The 20,403-nt window shown below is 50.1% G+C and overlaps 1 protein-coding gene and 2 long non-coding RNA genes across 8 annotated transcripts in view; 1 reads left to right on the top strand and 2 right to left on the bottom strand.

Moving 5' to 3' along the window:
* FTO (FTO alpha-ketoglutarate dependent dioxygenase) overlaps positions 1 to 17,370 on the top strand; it is a 428,690-nt gene extending 411,320 nt beyond the window's left edge. The window contains exons 9-10 of one of the 2 annotated variants that reach the window (XM_038531033.1): positions 16,584 to 16,643; positions 17,301 to 17,370. In XM_038531033.1, coding sequence (XP_038386961.1) covers positions 16,584 to 16,643; positions 17,301 to 17,355 — 115 coding nt within the window. In that variant the 3' untranslated portion in view covers positions 17,356 to 17,370. Of the gene's footprint in view, positions 1 to 16,583; positions 16,644 to 17,297 lie in introns of both variants that reach the window. The other variant, XM_038531032.1, reaches the window with a different exon arrangement.
* Positions 6,929 to 12,692, bottom strand: LOC111092815. Of its 4 annotated transcripts, none has more exons than XR_005355780.1 (4): positions 12,173 to 12,688; positions 11,318 to 11,401; positions 8,539 to 8,683; positions 6,929 to 7,399 (listed from the first exon to the last, which is right to left on the bottom strand). It is a non-coding gene; the product is annotated as an uncharacterized LOC111092815 (long non-coding RNA). The 4 variants fall into 4 exon arrangements; XR_005355782.1 differs by having other exon boundaries at positions 12,406 to 12,687; XR_005355781.1 differs by lacking the exon at positions 6,929 to 7,399 and adding an exon at positions 7,528 to 7,755 and having other exon boundaries at positions 12,173 to 12,692.
* On the bottom strand, positions 16,959 to 19,473 carry LOC102155604. Of its 2 annotated transcripts, XR_005355779.1 has the most exons (3): positions 19,172 to 19,473; positions 18,584 to 18,734; positions 16,959 to 17,476 (listed from the first exon to the last, which is right to left on the bottom strand). It is a non-coding gene; the product is annotated as an uncharacterized LOC102155604 (long non-coding RNA). The 2 variants fall into 2 exon arrangements; XR_005355778.1 differs by lacking the exon at positions 19,172 to 19,473 and having other exon boundaries at positions 18,584 to 18,805.
* Positions 19,474 to 20,403: the final 930 nt, after the last annotated feature.

Here is a 20,403-nt window from a genome sequence, read left to right as displayed (position 1 = left end):
TTATTTTGCACACATGAGTGAGAGTGAGCACCCAAGCACAGGGGAGGGGCAGAGGGAGAGGGGAGAGAGAATCCCAAGCAGATTCCGAGCTGAGCACAGAGCCTGTCACGGGGCTCAATCTCACGACCTGAGACCATGACCTGAGCCGAAATCAAAAGTCAGGCGCTCAATCAACTGGACCACCCAGGTGCCCCTGCACTTGGAAATTATTAAACCCAAATAAATATTTGCCGGGAAGTTCCCTCTCTTGGCATTTCCTTTTTTTTTTTTTTTAAAGTTTTTTTTTTTAAGATTTTATTTATTTATTCATGAGAGACACAGACAGAGAAGAAGCAGGCTCCATGCAGGAAGCCCGATGTGGGACTCGATCCCGGGATCCCGGGATCACACCCTGAGCAGGCGCCAAGCTGCCGAGCCACCCAGGGATCCCCTCTCTTGGCATTTCCTAAGCTATATGTCAGCTCACTGAAAGTTTGAGAAAGCCCAAAATTTGGATTTTGTCTGCTGCTTGCCAAACTTACTTGACTATTTAACAGTCATCCTATGTCAATTTATTGAATTTGCTGCGTGGCAGACCTCAGGCCAGCATCTGGGAAGACGACGCGAAAGAAAATGTAGTGTCCTTCTCTTTCCTTAACAAACCCTTCCTTACCCTCCCCCAAATACTGATTTAAATGAACCCAGCGCTTCACAGAGCACACCTTGGAAAATACCTCCTTAATGCAAAGGAGTGGCTTTGATGGTGGAATTTTGAGGTGCAGGAGAGTCTTCCAGCGCCCTGAAAATCATACTATTTGGAGAGCAGCCTAGTTGGCTTACATAGAGACCTGTCTCCGAGAGTGAACAAAGCTTGCAATGGTCAGAATTTAAAGCACTGGCTGATGGCTATCGTAGAATGCCAGGACTCACCTTCCTCCAGGCCTCCTGGCCTAACCAGGGTGCCCTAGTCTCTCCACTGAATCCTTCACGAGGAGTGGGTGGGGTAGTGGAAGGCCAGAGCAAGGGCTGGCCGGCCGGAGAGTCGTGTGATGACATTATTGCTCACATTCTCTCCAGGGGAGCCGTGACACGTACAGCCCAGCAGGATCAATCTGGGTAGCGTTGGGTATTTATCACGGGATGGAAAGTGGCCTTGGAAATTCAGAGCAGAAACTGATGGCTTTTCTCCTGAGAACACAGGATAATTCAAAACTTCAGCTTCAAGAAAGAGGTTGAAATGCAACGAACCATGGGGGGCTCTCCACGTTCCCACCATTCATAATTGGCAGATTAAACAGTTGATCTCGTTACTTCTTTTTCTGTCCAAAGTGGCTCTGTAGTTAGACAGGGGTGATCGGAGAGAAGGTAGTGTCTGCGGGCTCGCACGCACAACTAAAATAGGAAATGCAGCTGTGAGAGAACAAGAATGAGGGTCACTCGACAGTCTCATCACGAAAAGATGATTCGCACATCATTGTTCCTCTTCCTGTGGAGGTTCGGTGCCCCTTCTGTCCCGAGCACGAACACTGTTTGAAGACAGGCCCTCCTTGTCAGTAGAAAGCTCGATGTCTAGTCTGTGGGGTTGGGGCTGTTAGGGGCTGAATTTTGTCTCCTCAAGTTCATATGTTGAAGCCCTAACTCCTTGTACCTCAAAACATCACTGCCTTCGGAGGTAGGATCTTTAAAGGGGAAATTAAATTAAAATGAGGTCTTTAGATTGGACCCAAGTCCCATCTGACTGGCATCCCTCTCAAGAGGAAGTTTAGAGACCAGACATGAGTGCACACGTAGAAGACGAGTGCGTGAGGACACAGCAAGAAGGCAGCCATCTGTGCACCAAGGAGAGAGGGCTCAGGAGAAACCAGGCTCGCCCACACCTGGATCTTGGGCTTGTCAAACTGTTGCAGAGAAAGTCAACATCTGGAGAGCAAGGAATGAGAGAGCAGACGGGGAAGGTGCTTGAGCAAGTATCCAGGAATGGGGATGGATTTTTGCTGACTGTCCCCCACAGACCTCTGAGCAGCCCATGCTCCTCATTGTCACTTGGGAGACGCCAGCTGAGGGAGCACCAGGCTGGGAACCAGGAGAGAAGCCTGTGGACGGCACAGTTTGTTTCCTGAGTGACAGCAATGGGTCCATTTGATCCCACACTATTTACTGCTTCATTTTTTCAGATGGGAAGTGAATTTTTGAACCTACCGGTAGCGCTACCCAATAGATGTATTCAGTTCTTTCCGACCTTCGTGTTTAGCTACTTCAGGCTCAGAAGAAATATTGGCGCTGGTTTCTGGAGATGAAATGATAGAGGGGACATGTAGACTCTCAGGTATTCATTTCCAAACCATTTTTATTTTAAAAATCAAGAAATTGCCACCTGGCCAGATGACCAGCAGAGAGCCTAGAGATGGAATGGGTGTTTGGTGGAGGCTAGGAAGAAATACTCTACATAGCGCTGGGAAATGACCATTTTTTTTTAAAACAAACCTCCCTTGGATGTCTGCATCATATAAATCTAATAAGACAGAGTAAAAAATATTGGATTTATTTTTACAAGTTAGCTATGACCTCCCGACCTTCTGAATGGATTCACTTCGCCCGGTTCCTCTTAAGGGCCTTAGGGTGATGACTAACTCATAAAAATAAATCCAATATTTTCCCCTTAGCCATGTCATAGCCAATGTAGGAATTCAGATGATGGGGCAAGGGAGGTGGGTTTTCATTTCGTTTGACCTCCCATTATGAGAGGAGCTGAACCCTCAGCCCTGATGGGGCCTTCGGCTTGCCAGCACTCCCTGCAACCTGTGTACAAAGGAAGAAAAACAAGGTACCACTTTGGGGCCAAGCCCAGGGCAGGGCCTTGTAGGGATGCGGTGACCAGACAAGGGAGATGGCGCACGTGGGAAGAGACACATGCTTTTTGGCCTGAGGGACAGGGCGAGCCCTTCCCTTCTTTGCGAGGGCTGGGCAGGTGGCTCACTGTTCTTCCGTGAGAACAAAAAATCCCAGCCTTAAAGGAAGGTATTCACAGGAGAAGGAATTTGGCCTCAGTGGAATAGTGTAGGTTGGTCTTCCTCAGGCCAGAAATGTCACCCGGATTGGAGCCCCGACATTTGTCATTACCAGGGACCTTGTTCGTCAAACACGTACGTCCTGATGACCTACTGTGTGCCAGACCCATGATGAGACTGAGCATGTGGGGTGAACAAGAGATGCTGTTCCTGACCCTGTGGGGCCTGTGGGCTAGTAGAAGACTCAGACGACAGCCAAACAAACCTAGAAATCCATGTGTTAATCATAAACGCAGAGGTGTCCAGGAGAGGGGACCCCAGAGGCCTATGAAAACCAATAATGGCAGGACCCTGGCTTCTGGTGGCAGGGAGGGACAGTCCCACAGCCGTCCCCTGAGGAAGCCGTGGTTGAGCTGAGAGATGGGAAGTTCACGGGTGATGGGAGGCGTGGAGGGAGAGGGGCCAGTGCTCATGAGGCAGGTGGCATTCCCTGCCAGCGGGTCTGAGGCCGGCAGGACACCTGGGATTCCTGCCTGGGGAAGAGCAGGGCAGGAGGAGGAGGGGAAGGCAGGGCAAGGCAGTGCTGGGTGGAGGGGCGGGCTGTGGTGCAGTATCAAGGGAGGCCTCCTCCCGCCTGCCCCCGACTCCACCCCAGAGCCGTGAGGCTGGGATGACCCCTCAGACTAGCTCTGCGTTGGGATGATGGTACTGGGCCCTTCCACCCCCTCGGATACCAGCCACTCTGGCGAGGCCGTGGAGCGTAGGGTGTCCTCAACAGATGCCGCTCATGAAGAGGCTGACAGCTCGGGCCAGCCGCCAGCCGCCCTGCCAGCGCCTGCGGAGAACCACATCACAGGAGCCTCGAGCGCACCGACGTCTCTAGCCGCCTCCCTCCCTGGGCGAGCCAACGCTTTCCCGTGGCTTTATTTTTATTTTTTTTTAATTTTTTTATTTATTTATGATAGTCATACAGAGAGAGAGAGAGGCAGAGAGAGAAGCAGGCTCCATGCACAGGGAGCCCGATGTGGGATTCGATCCCGGGTCTCCAGGATCGCGCCCTGGGCCAAAGGCAGGCGCCAAACCGCTGCGCCACCCAGGGATCCCCTCCCGTGGCTTTAAATACGGTCTCCTCATGGGGATGCCTGGAGCCTCAGCGGGTGAGCGGCTGCCTTCGGCTCAGGGCGTGGCCCCGAGGTCCCGGGATCGAGTCCCGCATCGGGCTCCTGCTTCTCCCTCTGCCTGTGTCTCTGCCTCTCTCTGTGTCTCTCATGAATAAATAAATACAATCTTTAAAATAAATACATAAATACATAAATACCGTCTACTTGCTGGTGACTCACCAACTGCATCTCCTGCCCAGACCCTTCCCGCAGACTCCAGACCCGCCTACCCAGTAGCCTTCTGGACGTCACCAGTAAGATGCCTCAGGAACCTTGGCCCCCTCTGAGGGAAACCAGCTTTGCTGTGAGCTGCCCTCTGGAGAGAACGACGTGGCCACCACTCAGGAGGACCCGGGATCCTGGAGGTGGCTCCTCCCCTTGAACCTCGAGATGGGACCACAGCGCTGGCTGACACCCGACGGGGGCTCCTCCCTGTGAGCGATGCCAAACCAGAGGACCCGGCTAGGCCGAGCCAGGATTCCCGACCTGGGATGATAAATGTTTGCGGTGTCAAGTGCTAGGCTTGGGGATGCGAGGACTTCCTTGATCCTTGAAGTTATTTGAAGGAGAGGATCCCGTAGACTCAGGGCTAACGTCCAGTAACCCGAAGGGTGTGCCAAGGGCGAGGTGGCAGCTCTGAGGCGACTTCCAGGGTGGGCAGAGCCAGATTCACTGGAAGCCCTCATGCCTCTGACGCTTGGAATTATGCCCACATTCTCCTTGTGCCCGTTTATATATATTTTTGGCCACCACCACTCTGGACTCAGGGAGCCCTGGTGGTCTATCTGTTATCTTGTGAAGGGAAGGGTTTTTTTTTTGTTTTGTTTTTTGTTTTTTTGTTTTTTCTGCTTTGGACCAGTCTTTTCTCAGAGAACTCAGCTTGGTGCTCTCTCCCGTGCGAGACCTGTCGCCTTCTCCGGGTGGGAGGGGGGGACCGTCTCTCTAAGGGGGCTCAGGGAAGCCAGCCTCGGGGTGGGGGTGAGGTGCCGGGAGGTGAAGCTGGGTCTGGCGGCACTTTATGCCACCCTGAGGAACTGTCAGCTGCACAAGCTGAAGAGTGGGGGGCTGCTGCGATGGGGGGTTGTCTGCGAAGCATTCCTCACCCCGCTGTGGGGCCACCGCAAGAGCCTGGGCCCCTCCGTCAGCAGAGGCCCCACCTGCCGGGTCGGGAAGCAGGACACACCAGCTTGTACTTCGCAGGTACCCCTGGAGTTACCTCAGAACCACGGCTCCATTTACAATCTCCCCCTTTATAGTGTAGCAGAGACACATAGTTTTGGGGGGAATGTGGCAAAACTGCCGGGCCCTCGTATGTGGGTAGTGCTTGCCTGTATGTGCCTGCACACAGCCTCTTCCCGGCCTCGAGGGGAGCCCAGCCCCTCCAGTGGTCCTGGGGAGCCAGGGTACTTGGTATTCACCCAGCCACATGTTTTTGAATGTCTCGGTCTTTGATCCTGTCTGTCCTTAGACTTTCTTTTTCTAGGCCGAGGACACCTATTTGGAGGTCTTTCATCCCACAGAAGCCCGTTGGCCTCTGGCCTTCCCTGCAACTTCATCTGTTTGGCTGGATTTTTTTTTTTTTAAGGTCTATCCTCTTTCTAATTATAAAAATAAAACACATTTTTTGTTTTCATAAATCTTGAGATAATTCAGGAGTGTATAAACAACAAAAACAAATGTCTCGCTTAGGGTACACGATAATTGCACAGAACACCCATCTGGGGTGTAGACACATCAGGGTTTCCTACGAGGCATGGTTGCTGAGAGGGCAGCGTGGCATCACAGCCCTTGTGTCTGAGATACCTGTCCTCAAGTCTGGGCCACTCCACTTCTCCAGCTCTGTGACCTCAGCAAAGTTACCAACCCTCTGTGAGCTCCCCTTGGAAGGTTAGGTGAGGATTGAATACGCTCATGGAGGCAAGCCTTGGGAAACAGGGTTTGGAACAGGGTGGGCACTCTGAGAATGTGAACGTGTCCCCAGCTGAGCCCCTGCTCGACCCCCCACCCACGCACCCGGGTCCTCTTTGGTATGTCCACCCCAGTGAGAGCTACCACTCTCCCCCCGAAACCCAGGCATCATCCTGACACTTCTTTGTCTTCCGCTCCCCGTAGTCAGCCAGCAGCAAATCACACCGACTTCACTTTCTGCCCTGTGTGTTCTGCATTTGTCCCTTTAGCCCTCTCTCTATCCGGCTATATCCCACGGAGTTGTTGGTACGCTGAGACGTGGCTGGTGGGAATGTCAAGTGATGCCAACCCAGTAGGAGCTGCTGGCAGCTCCTCAACATGTGACCCAGCAATTCCCCATTATCATACTTCGGAGGTATAGACTCCGAACTATCGGAAGCAGGTGTGCGATCAAAACCTCTACACGAATGCTCCTAGCAGCTCCATTCACAGGAGCCACGAGGTAAAAACAACTCACGTGTCCATCGGTGAGTGATGGGCAAGGAAAACGTGATCTCTCCGTACAACGAACGACGACCGGCTCATGCTACAGGCTGGCTGAGACTCGAAAATATTATGCCAGGTAATAAGGAGCCAGACGCAAAAGACCACATGCTGTATGACTCCATTCATGCAAAAGGTCTGGAATAGGGGAACCAAGGGGCAGGGGCCCCTGGAGTGAGTGTTTCATGGGTTACTGTTTGGGAAAATGACAAAGTTCTGAAACTAAAAGGTGGTGATGGTGGCACAATAACGCCACTGGGTCATATATAGACACTGGAACATGGTTAAAATGGTAATTTTTATGTTTCCTGTATTTTACCATAATAAAAAACTCCTGTGTCCTGCGATCAATACCTCCTCATTTTCCCTTCCGACCCCTTCCCCCCATTCCTGGCAACCACCATTCTATGAGTTTTACGATTTTAAGTTCCACATATAAGTGAGATCATGCAATATTTGTCTTTCTGCATCAGGCTTATTTCCCTCAGCAGAATGTCCTCCGGGTTCACCTGTGTTGTTGCAAATGGCAGGGTTGTTCTTAATTTTTAAAGGCCAAATAATATTCCATTATAAACATATACCACATTTTCTTTGGGCCGAAGGGTACAGAGCTCCAGTAGTGCAAGACGAGTGGGTTCTAGGGGCCTCAAGTACAGCATGGTAACGATGGTCGACAACGCTATATTGTATACTTGCAATTTACGAAGAGGGTAGATTTTGATTTAAATCTCGGCACACACCCGCCCATGGTAACGCAGAAGCGACAGCTTGATTGTGATGCTCTTTTCACAGTATATACATCTATCAAAACATCAAGTTGCATATCTTAAATATATACAATTTTTATGTATCAAAGACGACTCAATAAAGTTGTTAAAGAAACGAGGATTTTTCTGAAATCCAAATTTAACTGGGCATCCTATATTTTATTGGGCAACCCTGCTCCCAGCACACCATGGCTCCTATGGCTGCTTTCAGGAGCTCTAGTATCTTCTTCCTGGAAGTCCCTCCACAGCAGGGCAGGCTCTCTCCTTTTCTGCTCTACCCCTGCCCTCATCAGCAGCCTGGATGGGAGGGCGTGTCTGCCCAGGCTCTTCCTCTTCTGTTCTTGCCCCTTGATCAGCAATGACCTTGATGCTCAGTCCCCTGGGCTTCGCCTGCAGGGAGAACCCCAACATTGCTGAGAACCTCTGGCAATATCTTTTGGACTGGTGAAGTGGCTCATCCAGGGGTGGGGGTGGCAGGATTTGAATTTCCAGAAGCCACAGGCCCTCCCTCAACATCCTCCTATCCACTGCTGAGGGTCAGAGCTGGTTTCCCCACTCCGTCTTCATCTTTAATATAAGCAATATCCTCCCAGGCTCCAAGGACAGCAGTTTGCCTTCCTTCAAGAGTGCAAATTAAAGTGATGCCACCAAGGGCATTAATGGTCTTAGCAGAGTCAACACGGAGAGCATCGTGCATTCCCTGTGTAATATTAAGAGTGACTAAGCAGAGGCACTGCCCTTCCAGCCAGGCTGGGACTGAATACCAGAGGCTCCTCTGGGGGTGGAGGGAGGAAGGGAGAGGGGAGGAGCTCTGAGCTGCCAATCACCTGCTGTAGCATCGCTCACATCCCAGCCCTGGGGGGCCGTGGGACAGAAGGTAAAGGTCAGAAACTCTCAGCAAATATTTGGAAGGCTGTTCCCACGCCCAGTGGGTTTGGACACAAGGTAATCCTCTTCTGGAAGGGGCCCAGTAATCCCTGAGCAAATGCCTGGCCTAACTGGTAACTGCATGGCTGAGCCAGCCCATCCCCCCAGGGATAGTCAGGAAGGGAGAAGGTGAGGCCCACACCCCAGGCTGAGGCTGGTGTGGGAACACACCCACTGGCGAGTGCGTTAGCGTGAGACCCGTGGCATTGGGGTAGACAATATTGTGTTATCTATAACCACACTTACAGAGCATGTTCTGTACCCCAGGCTTCAGAGATGGAAGATGTGGTGCTTGTCAGGAACCCAGACTCTGGTGAGAGAGCAGCAGGTCTGTAGGCTCCCTGAAGACAGACAGCATCTCTGACTTGGCTCCCTGTTGCACCCCCAGGAGCTAATGGAGTAAGCAAATGAATGGCTGACTGAATGAATGACTTCCAATACAGTGGGGCTCCCTACACCGTCCCATGGGACTCAGGAGGACTTTCCAGAGAGGGACTTAAAGAGAGGTCCGAAACAGCTGGGCAGAGGAGGCATGGAAGGGTGGACCCAGGCAGAAGGAATAGCACCTGCAAAGACTTCAGGCTCGAGTCCCCGTCAGGATCCAGGGGTCTGGAAGGACCTTGCCCGCCATGGGGAGGAGCTTGAATTCCTTCCTGAAGCTCCGGAAGGATTTTAAGTAACAAAGCAACAAGATCTGATTTGGATTTTAGATCATTAATGTGGATGATGGGATTGCTCATTCTATTTATTAATGTATATTAAAAACAAACCGCTATTACATACCAGACATTACACTGAGTCTAGACCAATACTGTTCAGCAGAAACATAATGTGGGCCACATGAGTAGTTTTAAATTTTCTAGTAGCCACATTTTATTTATTTATTTTTAAAAATGTTATTTATTTATTTATTTGAGAGAGACCAAAAGACAGAGAGGGCACACGATTGGGGGCAGGAGCAGAGGGAGAGGGAGAAGCAGACTTCCCACTGAGCAGGGAACCAAAAGAGAGGCTCGATCCCAGGACCCTGGGATCATGACCTGAGCTGAAGACAAACACTTAACCAACCGAGCCACCCAGATGCCCCTAGTAGCCACCTTTTAAAAGGTAAACAGAGCAGGTGCTATACTTAATAAATCATTTAACCCAATATAACTGAAATATCCAGGAACATTTTACATTATTTTTTGGTTGTTCTACATCTTTGAAATCCAGTGTTTATTCTTGTGTCACACTTGCCCAGTAGGCACCGTGGCTATAGTACTGAACAGCTCATGGAGGTGTAGATGACGTGTAGGAAGCAATCATGGTCTTAGTCCTCACAGAGCTCAGTGCCTGGAGGAGATCCACAATTCAATAAGTGACAGTGGTGGTAAGGGAGGCGGGGAGGATCCTGACACCCAGGGAGCATGGCTGAGGGACACAAGTCAGGGTAAATTAGGTGGTGTCCTCAAGGATGAATGGGGGTCAGTTAACTGGTGGTGATGCTGGTGGGGCTGGACTTCAGCCATGTTCCTGGCTGGCTGGCTGGACACCTGCTCAATTGCCCTAAGTCCCAGGAGAGTGGCTTGTGGTGAGTCTGGCAGGGTGGGCAAGGCCAGCCTGCAGCCATGCTGGGCATTTGGGCTTCCTTCTGAGAGCAACGGGAAACCACCCAAGGGTCATAAGGAAGTGGAGCAGTGACCACAATCAGATCTTTACAAATAGTCCCTGGTGGATGATGTGTACACGTGGACTGGGAGGGCAGGGCCGAGGAGGACAGCCCATTGCCTAGCGCACCTGTTCTAGCAGGAGATGCTGGTGTTTTGAAGGGGGGGTGGTGATGGCACTGGAAATGGGAAGTGGTGGGTTAGAAGCCAGAACCAGCAGGACATAGTAATGGATTGGGGGCATGGATGTGCGCAGGTGCACCTGTGGGCGCACGGGGTGAGAGGTGCAGATAAGGGGTGACTCCCAGTTTTCTGATGCTGTTTCTGAGATGGGAAACCTAAAGGAGGGGAAGCTTTGGGCATCAGCGGGGGAGATGACAGGTTCAGTCTGGAGTATGTGGAGCTGGTGGCGCTTGCTAGACGAGGTCTGATTTTAAGTGACAGTAAGTAAGTCCAGGCTTGGGAGAGAGGGCTGGACTGGACAAGCCCCTCTGGGAGATGGTCAGGCTCTGAATGCCTGGTTGGTAATTAAACACATAGAAATGGGTAAAATCATCTAGAGCAGTGGTTCACAACCAGGGGCGACTTTGCCCCCAAGGGCCATTTGGCAACGGCTGGAATACATTCTCCGTCGTCACAATCCGGGGGCCTGGGGACTACTGCCCACGTCTAGGGGGTCGAAGCCAAGGATGCTGCTTAACATCCTGCAATGCAGAGGACGGGCCCCCACAGCAAAGCCTACCCAGCCTGGAATGCCCTCAGCAGCGCTGAGGTGGAGAAAGAGACGAGGCAGAGGGAGAAGAGGAGACAGTCTTGGATGGAACCTGGAGGAAGTCTGACATTTCAGGAAGAGCGAGTAGATGAGGAAGGAGGGATCCGTGAGGTGGGAGCTTCTCAGCAGCTGAGAAGGGAGACAGGGCAACAGGCACAGCCGGCCCAGGTAGGAGGCTGTGAAGTCACCCCCCGGGAATAGTTACATTGTATCTTTCTAGTTGAGACCTTTTCCATTTTGATTCTTCTTCCCCAAGCCAGATCTACGGACACCCCAAATTTCAAGCACCCGGAATACAGTATTGCAGTGTGGCCAGTGGAGATCACAGGCTCCATCACTTGTTGGGTATGTCCCTTGGGCAAGAGGCTCAGTCTCCCCAAGCCTTGGTTTCTCACTCTGGAAAATGGGCGTGTGACCACGACTGAGAAGATAATAAATTGGCACCTAATAAGTGCTCAATTAGTGGCAGTTACTTTACTTCCTTTCCTTTATCATCTTGTGGCCAGCTTGCTTATAAGCTATTCTTAGGTTTTTATCTAGTCTACTCTGCCAAAATCCTACTGAAAGCAGGATAAGTTTTAGGGTGAGGTCTCTGTTTCCTTACCTTGCAGATAAAGTCCAGCTATGGGGCACCTGGGTGGCTCAGTGTTGAGCATCTGCCTTCGGCTCAGGTCTTGATCCCAGGGTCCTGGAATCGAGTCCCATATCAGGCTCCCTGCGAGAAGCCTGCTTCTCCCTCTGCCTCTGTCTCTGTCTCTGTGTCTCTCGTGAATAAATAAATAAAATATATATATTTTTTAAGTCCAGCTACTTGTATTCCAGGCTCTTGATGTGAAAAGCACCTTTTAGTGAAGCACACCTTCTCCTACCCCTTCCCTCCCTACCCCTGCTCTCCCCAGCTTTCTCTTCTCATTCTGGTCCTTTGTATTAAAGAGTATGCCATTGGTAGGACCAGGTCCTCTGGGACACGGTTTGGTTCATCTTTTTAATCACACCAGGAAGCAGAGGAAAAGGCACCAGATTGGAATCTCTTTGTGGGCCAAGACATACCAGACCTTCCAAACTCTCTCGCTGATATTACCCAGCAGAGGGGGTTAAACTCGGACCACCCTTCACTCAGCCTCTCAGGGTTCAGGGTGTGATGGGGACAATCACACTCCAGGCAATCGACTCCAGGGAAACATTTTCTTTCAAATGTTCAAATGTCTCCTGTTCATCTTTAAAAATCAATAAATTTAAATTCTAGTCCATAATTTATCACTGTTCATTTTAATATAATAATAAAATTTTATATTCTTTTCTAGATGAGTTACATGATTTCTCTCTACCCCATTAGTTTTCTCAAGGCACAGAGATATACCACCACGTAACCCCGGGAAGATTGGAGTGTCTCAGCTTGACATCAGGTACAGCTTGACCACCAGGAATACCCAACATGTTTTTCTTGGGTACCACATACCTCCTGGACATTTGATAGATTCCTAGGGATGCAGGGTATGATGATTAGAGGAAAGCAACAGTCATGGAGCACATCATTCTGGAATAAAGTGTTTTCTGGGGAACTGAGAAGGTTCCTGAATTCTCCATTGCTCCAAAGAGACTATGATTCTATTTTTTTTCCAGCCAGCAGAATTTTTCTAACTGGGGTTTTGGTGGTTAGCAAAAAAAAAAAAAAAAATGTTTCCAACGTACCCGGGGACGGGGGGACCTGTTGAAGGTGTCTGGTGTAATTTCTGTTGGGCAATGGTCGGGGCCTCACAGGTATTGAGATTGGAAGGGTTTCCTACGTTTTGCAAAGCCATCCATTATAGACACCCTCTATGTTAGCAGACATGGCCCCACAAACGGGCTGTCAGAGCCTCCCAAGAATGATGCCAGGAGAAACAGAATGTCAAAGACAATGCCCTATTCTTTGTCTCTAGAGGAAGAAGTCATCCCCAGGTGCTCAGGCATGGATGGAGTGGACTCTTCTCTGACACATCACACACACACTGCAGCTAAGTTTGTGGAGATTCCAAACAGGGATTACAGTTCCCTCTATGAAAAACACTGTCTGCTTATTTTTTTGGTCTTATGAACAAAATGGCTTCAAATTTACATAATTAAAATTCTGGTGTCTTTCAGATCATAACAATGGGTAATTAACATTGTTACTTGTCAGCTGGGAAATACCTCGGGAGGAGGATGTCAGAGCCCAGCCGTTTTATTTTGGGCCACATCTCATGGACAATCAGGGCTAATTGAATCACCCCCATCTCATGGAAAATGAATGAAAGAACATTGAACGTTGCTAGCCCGGCTCACAATCAACTCAGAAAGGCTGCTTGCTCAAACAACCCTGCGTCGGAGACAGCAGCCTGACAGTCTAATTTAGAAGCGTTGCTTAAAATCTTAATCAGCGCCTTGAAATTAACAGAGGCGAGTTCCGACACCATGTTTGTTGTTTATGGTTATCATCATTAATAAACGTTAAAATGTTTTTACAGGTGTGGAGAAAGGCACATCCCGGGGACACTGCTCTCCTACGTTTGTACTCTCTACCAAGAAAAAAAAAAAAAAGAAGAAGAAGAAAAAAACCATGTCATCGTCAAGAATGAAGACGTAACATAATCATCAGAGCTTGGCTTCCTTTTATTTTGTGGTTCCCTGAAAGCTATCTGCAGTCCTAAGCCCGGGTCCATCTTCCCTGCACAAGTGCTATCTTGATTGACACGTCTCCAAATAAGCTTGTGAATAGCTTTCCATATTAGCCTCAGAATAATTCAGATGTCAAATTACGGCTCGCAGACTCCCTGACTCCTCTCGAGCCCCAGAATGAATTTTTTTTTAAATATTTGGGGGGAAAATATTAAAGGTTGTTTGGGTTGGGTCAAAGTTCGTATCATTTGCTAATAAAGAGCCACAGAGGGTGTTTGCGCAGGGTGGGTGGCGTTGATTTTATTTTGTGCCCCAGCTGCAGGTCAGCCTGACCCCTGGCCAGCGGTTTGGAGTGTGCAAGCCTGCAGACTCTTTGCACCTTTGCAGTTTCCCGTGGGTTTGCTTTGGACAGAAAAGGGGACGAGGGAAGAAGGAAGGGGAGAAGAGCCAGGCATTCTCTCTCTGTGCAGGACTCCTGGCTGATGTCATCTCTAAATATGCAGCTTTAATTGCTCCTCTCGGCAGCAACAAGGGAAGAGATCTTAGTTACTTGTCTTCATCACCATTGAAACCGCGCAGCCGACCCAGCCCGGATTCCCGTCCAGCAACCACACAGAAGCATTTCTGGCAAACGAGAAGGCAAAGCAGTGCTTGCCGGGCTGATAATGACCACTTTTCATAATATTTGTTGGATGCTCTGTAACGTGCGTCTGAGAAAACTCTCATTATTACTGGCTGTTGGCGCAGCTGTAAATATTTAACCAAGAATGCTACCTGCTTTGTGGGAAGACTTGCTAATTACACCTGCTTCTCTCTATAATTACATATTGTTGTAAAATTCCACGATAATGACACAACTGTGTCTTCCTGGTGCAAGAGGTAAATTTATACCAAGTACGGCCCCGGAATTTCCATAAGCAATTAGCCTACACATTTATATCCCTGTGTTTTTCTGTGATTTTATTGAAATGAAAGATAATGAATTAAACCCAATTACAGCAGGAAGACAGCTAGCAAGTTGATGTTCCTTTCAAACCGCAGTTCCACTTCACAAGCGGAGTGAGGAGGAGAACTGGATTCCTGCTGAATACCTCTGAAGCATCTCGATAAATTAGAAATATCAGCCTGGTAGCATGGACCCTGATAAACAGCCTGTATCGGGGACTGGGGTTCCCTCGGATAAAATGCTCCTCAACAAGGTGCCCAATTCGAGGCTGAGCAATGTGAGGCACTGCCCTTGGCTCGTAGCCTGATTATTAGTGGAGCAACCCTATGAAAAAAAAAAGAAGTTTTTGCAGATGCCGTAATAAAGCCCAAGATAATAATCTGTAGTTTGCAGGGTTCGTTGAGGAGCGTGAGAGACGGTCCTGGGCATTCGGGAAATAGGAGACAGACAACATCCTTAGTACCCTAAGCCGTGGGCTCGCCTGTTCTCCTGGAAATCTCTCCGGGAGACTTAGAGACACGACGCCGGCCGGCCGGGCTGAGAGAAGGCTTCGGTCGCTGTCGTCAGGAGAAGGTTCCCAGTGCAGAGTCCCGCTGCCGAAAGGACAGGACAAAACCAGCGGCCTGGGGATCCACTTCCAAAATCTCCCGCCTCAACATCTTTATTGTCTTCTCTCCCTCTTCTCCTTCCCTCCCCGCCCCCCCTTCCCCCTCCGTATAAATGCAAACATCTCAAAATGTCAGAGGCAGAGAAGTGACCCATCCGTCCCCAGCACAGGGGACGACTCTGCTCTGATCTCGGCATCATTTCAGACACAGGCACAGTCCCCGGGGTTCGGGGCTCCTCGGCACAGTTTTAAAGCTGATGATGAATTTATTTCTTTATTTAGCGGTCATGACTATTCCTAGGAACACTTTCTGGTAAATAGGAAGGCGGTGGCGTAATTACAGGCGGCGGGAGCGGGAGCGTGACAGCCTGGGCCGCAGGAGCAGCCGCGGTCGTCCTGCCCCCGCCCGGCCCGCAACCCTTCTGTTCTGTCCTGTTCGATTTGCTCTGGGCGGCGGGGCTGGAGCGCGCGGGCCTAATGGTCGGCTGTCGATACAGTAAAAATGCTAACCCGTCTTTACATCTAATCCATTCTGAGAGGGCTCTTTGCAGAAATGGCCTCTTCCATTTCTTCATTTTCAGAAAAGCCAATCAAGGAAGATTGAACCACACGCGCTGTCGGTACAGTGTTGTTGTTTTTTTTTTTTTTTGTAAGTGTGCGTGTGTGTTTTAAAAAGGCGCGATGATTAATTTTGAGACACAGCATTTTGTGTTAAGTTGTCTTTGACGATTTTCTTCCCCGCCTTTTTTTTTAAGGGCTCTGAAAATCAATGCTCTGCTCCACTACCATCCATCTTTATATAGTAATAAATTAAGTGGGAGGTATTGATATTTTTGACTGAGCTTTTAGAATTTACATACTAATGACAATTATACCCTTGTGACTGTTGATTTCTGCTGCTGTTGACTGTTTGTGGCTCGGGCAAGAGGCGTTTGAGTTTCGCCTGTTTGCTCTGCTGTTCCTGGGTGTCCACAGCATCCCTCCATGTCTTGGGTGGAGACTGAGGTCCGTGGGAAACTGGGTCCCAAGGAGGGGAGGGCTCAGGAAAAGCTCTCCTGAGGAACTCCCCCAAGGGCAAGGCCGCATGACCTCAGGCTTGGCAATGAATGTGGGGAACTGAGGCAGGGTTATACCAAGATACCACACAACAGTGGGCAGCGGCCCTCACCAATGGGTCCTGGGCAGGGGTGTCCTGGAGCTCCTTCTGCTCTGCCAGACGTTAACCCTTTAGGTGCTGAATTAAGGGAAGTAGAGCGTTCTGCGAAAGCCAGGGTGACAAGCCACAGAGGGACTGGGGAGAAGGGCTATGTAGCAGGTGATACAGGGCATCCCAATGTTTAATACTGATGCAGACTGGGTGAATTTTAGCTCTGGATAGGAATCCCCCACCACCACCACTGCACACACATTTAGAAATCCTGAAGTCACAGAGGTATCGTGTGCCCTTTCCATTCCTTAAGAAAAAAAAAATAGGGGAGTCGGCTGGGTGGCTCAGTCGGTTGGGTGTCTGCCTTTGACTCCGGTCATGATCCCAGGGCTCTGGGACCGAGCCCTGTGTCTGACTCCCTGCTCGGTGGGGAGTCTGCTTCTCCCCTTCCCCTCTGCCTGCCACTCCTCCTGCTTATACTCTGCCTCTGTCAAATAAATAAATAAAATCTTTTTTTTTTTTTTTTTTTAAAGGAGAATTTGGAACCCTGCCATGGAGTGCCTGACTCACTTCGTGCTTGCAAACTGCTTCTGGTAAGTTCTGAGTTTGGGCAGAAATGTAGACAACTACGGCCCGCCCCACCCCCTTGCCCTGTCCCTCCCGCGAGGTGGGTGAAGGGCATCTTCTCAGCATTTGGCCAGAATGTGTCGGGAAGCAGAGAAAAAGGCCTAGCAGAGACGGAAGGACAGCAGCAAGGCCAGGGCCGCTGGAGGATTTCATCTGATGAGACCAAAGCCCTCGGGCCGGTCGGAGGGCTACCCACAGGTAGCCGACCAGGAAAAATACCAACAAACGGGCACGCAGGCCTCAACTTCACTGAAACAATTATGTCGGGCACCGGGACAGCCTGGAAGCTAACAACAGTTTATTCGCAGAGATTAATTTGTCAGTAATATTGATTGTCGGAGGCCTGTTTCTAAGATTCCACGAGGCGCAGACAGCAGCCACTCGTGCAGGATTTCTCCCTCTAGAGTTTCCAGGATGTTGAGGAGGCGACTCGGAGGCGCAGGACGCTTGTGCTGTCAAACTAGACTCGGCCAGGCCCACTGATCCCGGGGCAAGGGGTGTGGACTTTGTTTACATTTCGCAGAAGCAGCAATAAATTGTTTGTTTACACACCAGGATCTCTCTCTCTCTCTCTCTCTCTCTCTCTCTCTCTCTCCCCTCCCTTAACGGGGGTCAACCAGCAGGGCCAGGCGCCTAGCGTGGAGGGGAGCCAGTGGAGCTTTCCAGACGAAGCCCTGAAATCATTATGCGGGATTATCCAAATATGAGGGCTGCTGAAAGTCCACCTTCTCTGGTTTCCTGCTGCACAGAGATTGCTCGGTTACATCCAACTGTCCAGGAAGTGCCTTTGCGAGAGTGTCTGCAAAGAAAGGACAGAACAGAGGAGAGGTGTGGAGGAGAACTCACTTTCATCAGAGGATCGGCTTTCAGGCTGGTTTGGGAGCCCAGAGCATTATTGTATTACACGCGGCACTGAAATGCGCCTTGTTTCGCTTCCTTCTCCCCCCCCCCAACTCCTTTCTTTTCTTTGAGTGTTTTTGAAATAAAAGAGTGTTTTCTTCCAAATTGTGCTGGGAGGCAAATTCTTGAACGGTGTAATAGAAAATGTTAGACAATATTCCTTACCGGAGCTATTGACATTTTGGATAGTTGTGACACTTTGATTTTTCTCAAAACATATGGATCAAGCCTGGCTGCATTATTGGACAGGAAGTCCTGATGAAAGGCCTTCCTTTATCTTTCTTTGTATTCCCCCCCTCTGTTTGTTCATGGCTTTCTCTCTGAATATAATCGTGGTTTTCTTAAGCTGTCCGGGGAGTCCTTACCGCCTTACTAAATATTTCATGGTGCACAGCACACCATACCTGCCAACTGCTTTCTTATTTGTTGTCAAAAATAAAGGGTTCGTCCTTCGGAGTGGGGGAAGAAAAAGAGAGCCGGTTTATTCTGTTGTTTTTATTTTAAAGTTTCTCATCTGCCCCAAATGCAGGGAGACACTGGAAATCCAGGAGTGGTGCCTTTCATTTGCCGGGGACACGGCTGGCCACTTATTTATTTATTTGCGGCTTATTTATTTATTTGCGGCGCGCACTCTCTTCTATGATTCCCAGCACTTGTTTCTTTGCGGTTTCCCGTCCTATTTGTTCAAAAGGGAAAAGTTCAAAGCGGCTCTGTCAGCTGAGGGAGAAGCCTGCTGAATACTAACCCTCCAGCGCCCGCCTGCGCTGACCTTGAGAGGGGAGCCGTAAACGGTCCCATTGCAAACCCGCATGTGTGTTTTGTTAGACCAGGTCGGGCGGGGTCAGGGCTCACCTGAGGCCTGCGGAGCCGCCGACCTGCCCGAGCAGCGGGGTAATGCATTTTTAAAAGGGACATTCTCCACTCTGAATGGGCCTAATATGGTCTCTGTTTAAAAACCTGTCAGAATCCCAGGCACACACTCCATAAAATATAAATAAGTACTTACTGTTTGCAGATGTTGCTTGTTTTTCATAATGTTTGTATTTGAAGTCTCGAATCCTCACTTCCTGTCAGGTTCCCTCCTGCCTCTCCTCCGGTGTCTGAAGGAGCCCGGGAGAACTTCAGATGGCAAGTTCTCAATGAAGACACTGTCAAGTCTGTCAGCGTCCCTGGCACAATTAGCATTTTCCCTCTCTCTCCCTCTCTCTCCCTCTCTCTCTCTCTCTCTCTCTCTCTCCCCCTCCCCCTCTCTCTCTTTCTCTGTCTCTCAACACCAGGGTTGATTTCTCGCCAGTTTGACGTGGGCCATAGAGAGCCACCTCTCCTGCTGGCGCCTTTGCAAGGGGCTCCAGTCTCGGGGAGGTGTGATTTTTTTTTTTTAATTTTTATTATTTGTTTGTTTATTGAGGTGAGGCTCGGAAAAGCAAAGCTGGAAGTCAACAGGCCTGTAACAGGCACACTTAGATTAAGTGGAGAGAATTAGCAAAGAAAGAGACTGTGGGGAACCTGGGAGGGGGGCCTCATGTCTCTGGGGCGCCCATCCTCATCCCCGGAGCCCCGCGATCAATTCAGAGCAGGTGCCTGATGAACTTACCTGTGCATTTGACTGCGCCCGCACCGAGCAGCCCCTGAACCGACCTGACGTCTACCAGGGTCTCGGGCCTTCCCCGCACGCTGGCCCGAGCTTGCCCCGGCTCCCAACCCGGTCCGCGCAGCCCCCCAGGGTGGAGGAAGGACCCCCTTCTCGGCCCCCTATCTCCTGGCTCCCTTCCTGCCTGCTGCCCCCGCGGGGCGATGGGTGACAGGTGGGACCAGGGCTCATCTCTCTGCATGACCAAGCCAGCAGATCCTTTATTCCAGAGCCCCGGTGGCTGGACACTGTGCCAAGAGGACTGTTGCTTTTTATTCCCAAGCCCTCCCCATGACTCAGCTGAACATTTTAACACCCCACGCCCTGGGGCCCCCACCGGCCAGCTTGGAGAGTGACATGGGAGCGCTCCCCGCACACCCGTGGGCTTGCAGAAATGGGCATTTAGGCGTGTGTGTATGTATGTAGGTAGGTATTTATTCATTTATATATATATATATATATTTTTATTTATGATAGTCACAGAGAGAGAGAGAGAGAGGCAGAGACACAGGCAGAGGGAGAAGCAGGCTCCATGCACCGGGAGCCCAACGTGGGATTCGATCCCAAGTCTCCAGGATCACGCCCTGGGCCAAAGGCAGGCGCCAAACCGCTGTGCCACCCAGGGATCCCTATTTATTCATTTTTAACTGCGTATGCAGCCCTCTGGTTCAAAAGGCCAGCACAGCACTTGTTCTCCAACCCTGTGGTTTCTTTGCTTAGAAGTTTGGAGGAGCCCCTCTGCAAGGTCCCTGCTGGGCCTTATTTCCCGGGTCCGGGTGCCCAAGCCAGTGGTCATCAGTACCCTGAAGAACCGAGAGCCTGCCCCCCAACCCCGCCAAATCACTGCTAAGGATCAAAGACTACCCTTCACCCACTTGAGCTGGAGATTGATGACAGTGCTGTTCACCTGCCATTTGCTCTCCTAATAATAGTATTTTTAAAAAAGAAAGAGAGAGAAAAAGGAAGGAAGGAAAGGAAAGGAAAAAAGAAAAGAAAAGGGAAACAAGAGACACCAAGCCTTGCCCGGTTTCTCCCGGCTTTCGGGAGGATCCGATTATAGACACGTGCCCAGGACGGCGGCCTCCGTGCTCGAATCAGGTCAGTGGGGCTTGCTTCCTCTCTAAAGCACAGAAACCATAAATCAAGATGAAAATCCTTCAGCCCAAAAGCCTTACCAATTGATACAATTTGAAAAT

The sequence above is a fragment of the Canis lupus genome, chromosome 2, assembly GCF_011100685.1.
Source record: "Canis lupus familiaris isolate Mischka breed German Shepherd chromosome 2, alternate assembly UU_Cfam_GSD_1.0, whole genome shotgun sequence".
NCBI lineage: Eukaryota > Metazoa > Chordata > Mammalia > Carnivora > Canidae > Canis > Canis lupus.
Note: the sequence above shows the minus strand (reverse complement) of the source record. Positions and strands in the feature narration are given on the sequence as shown.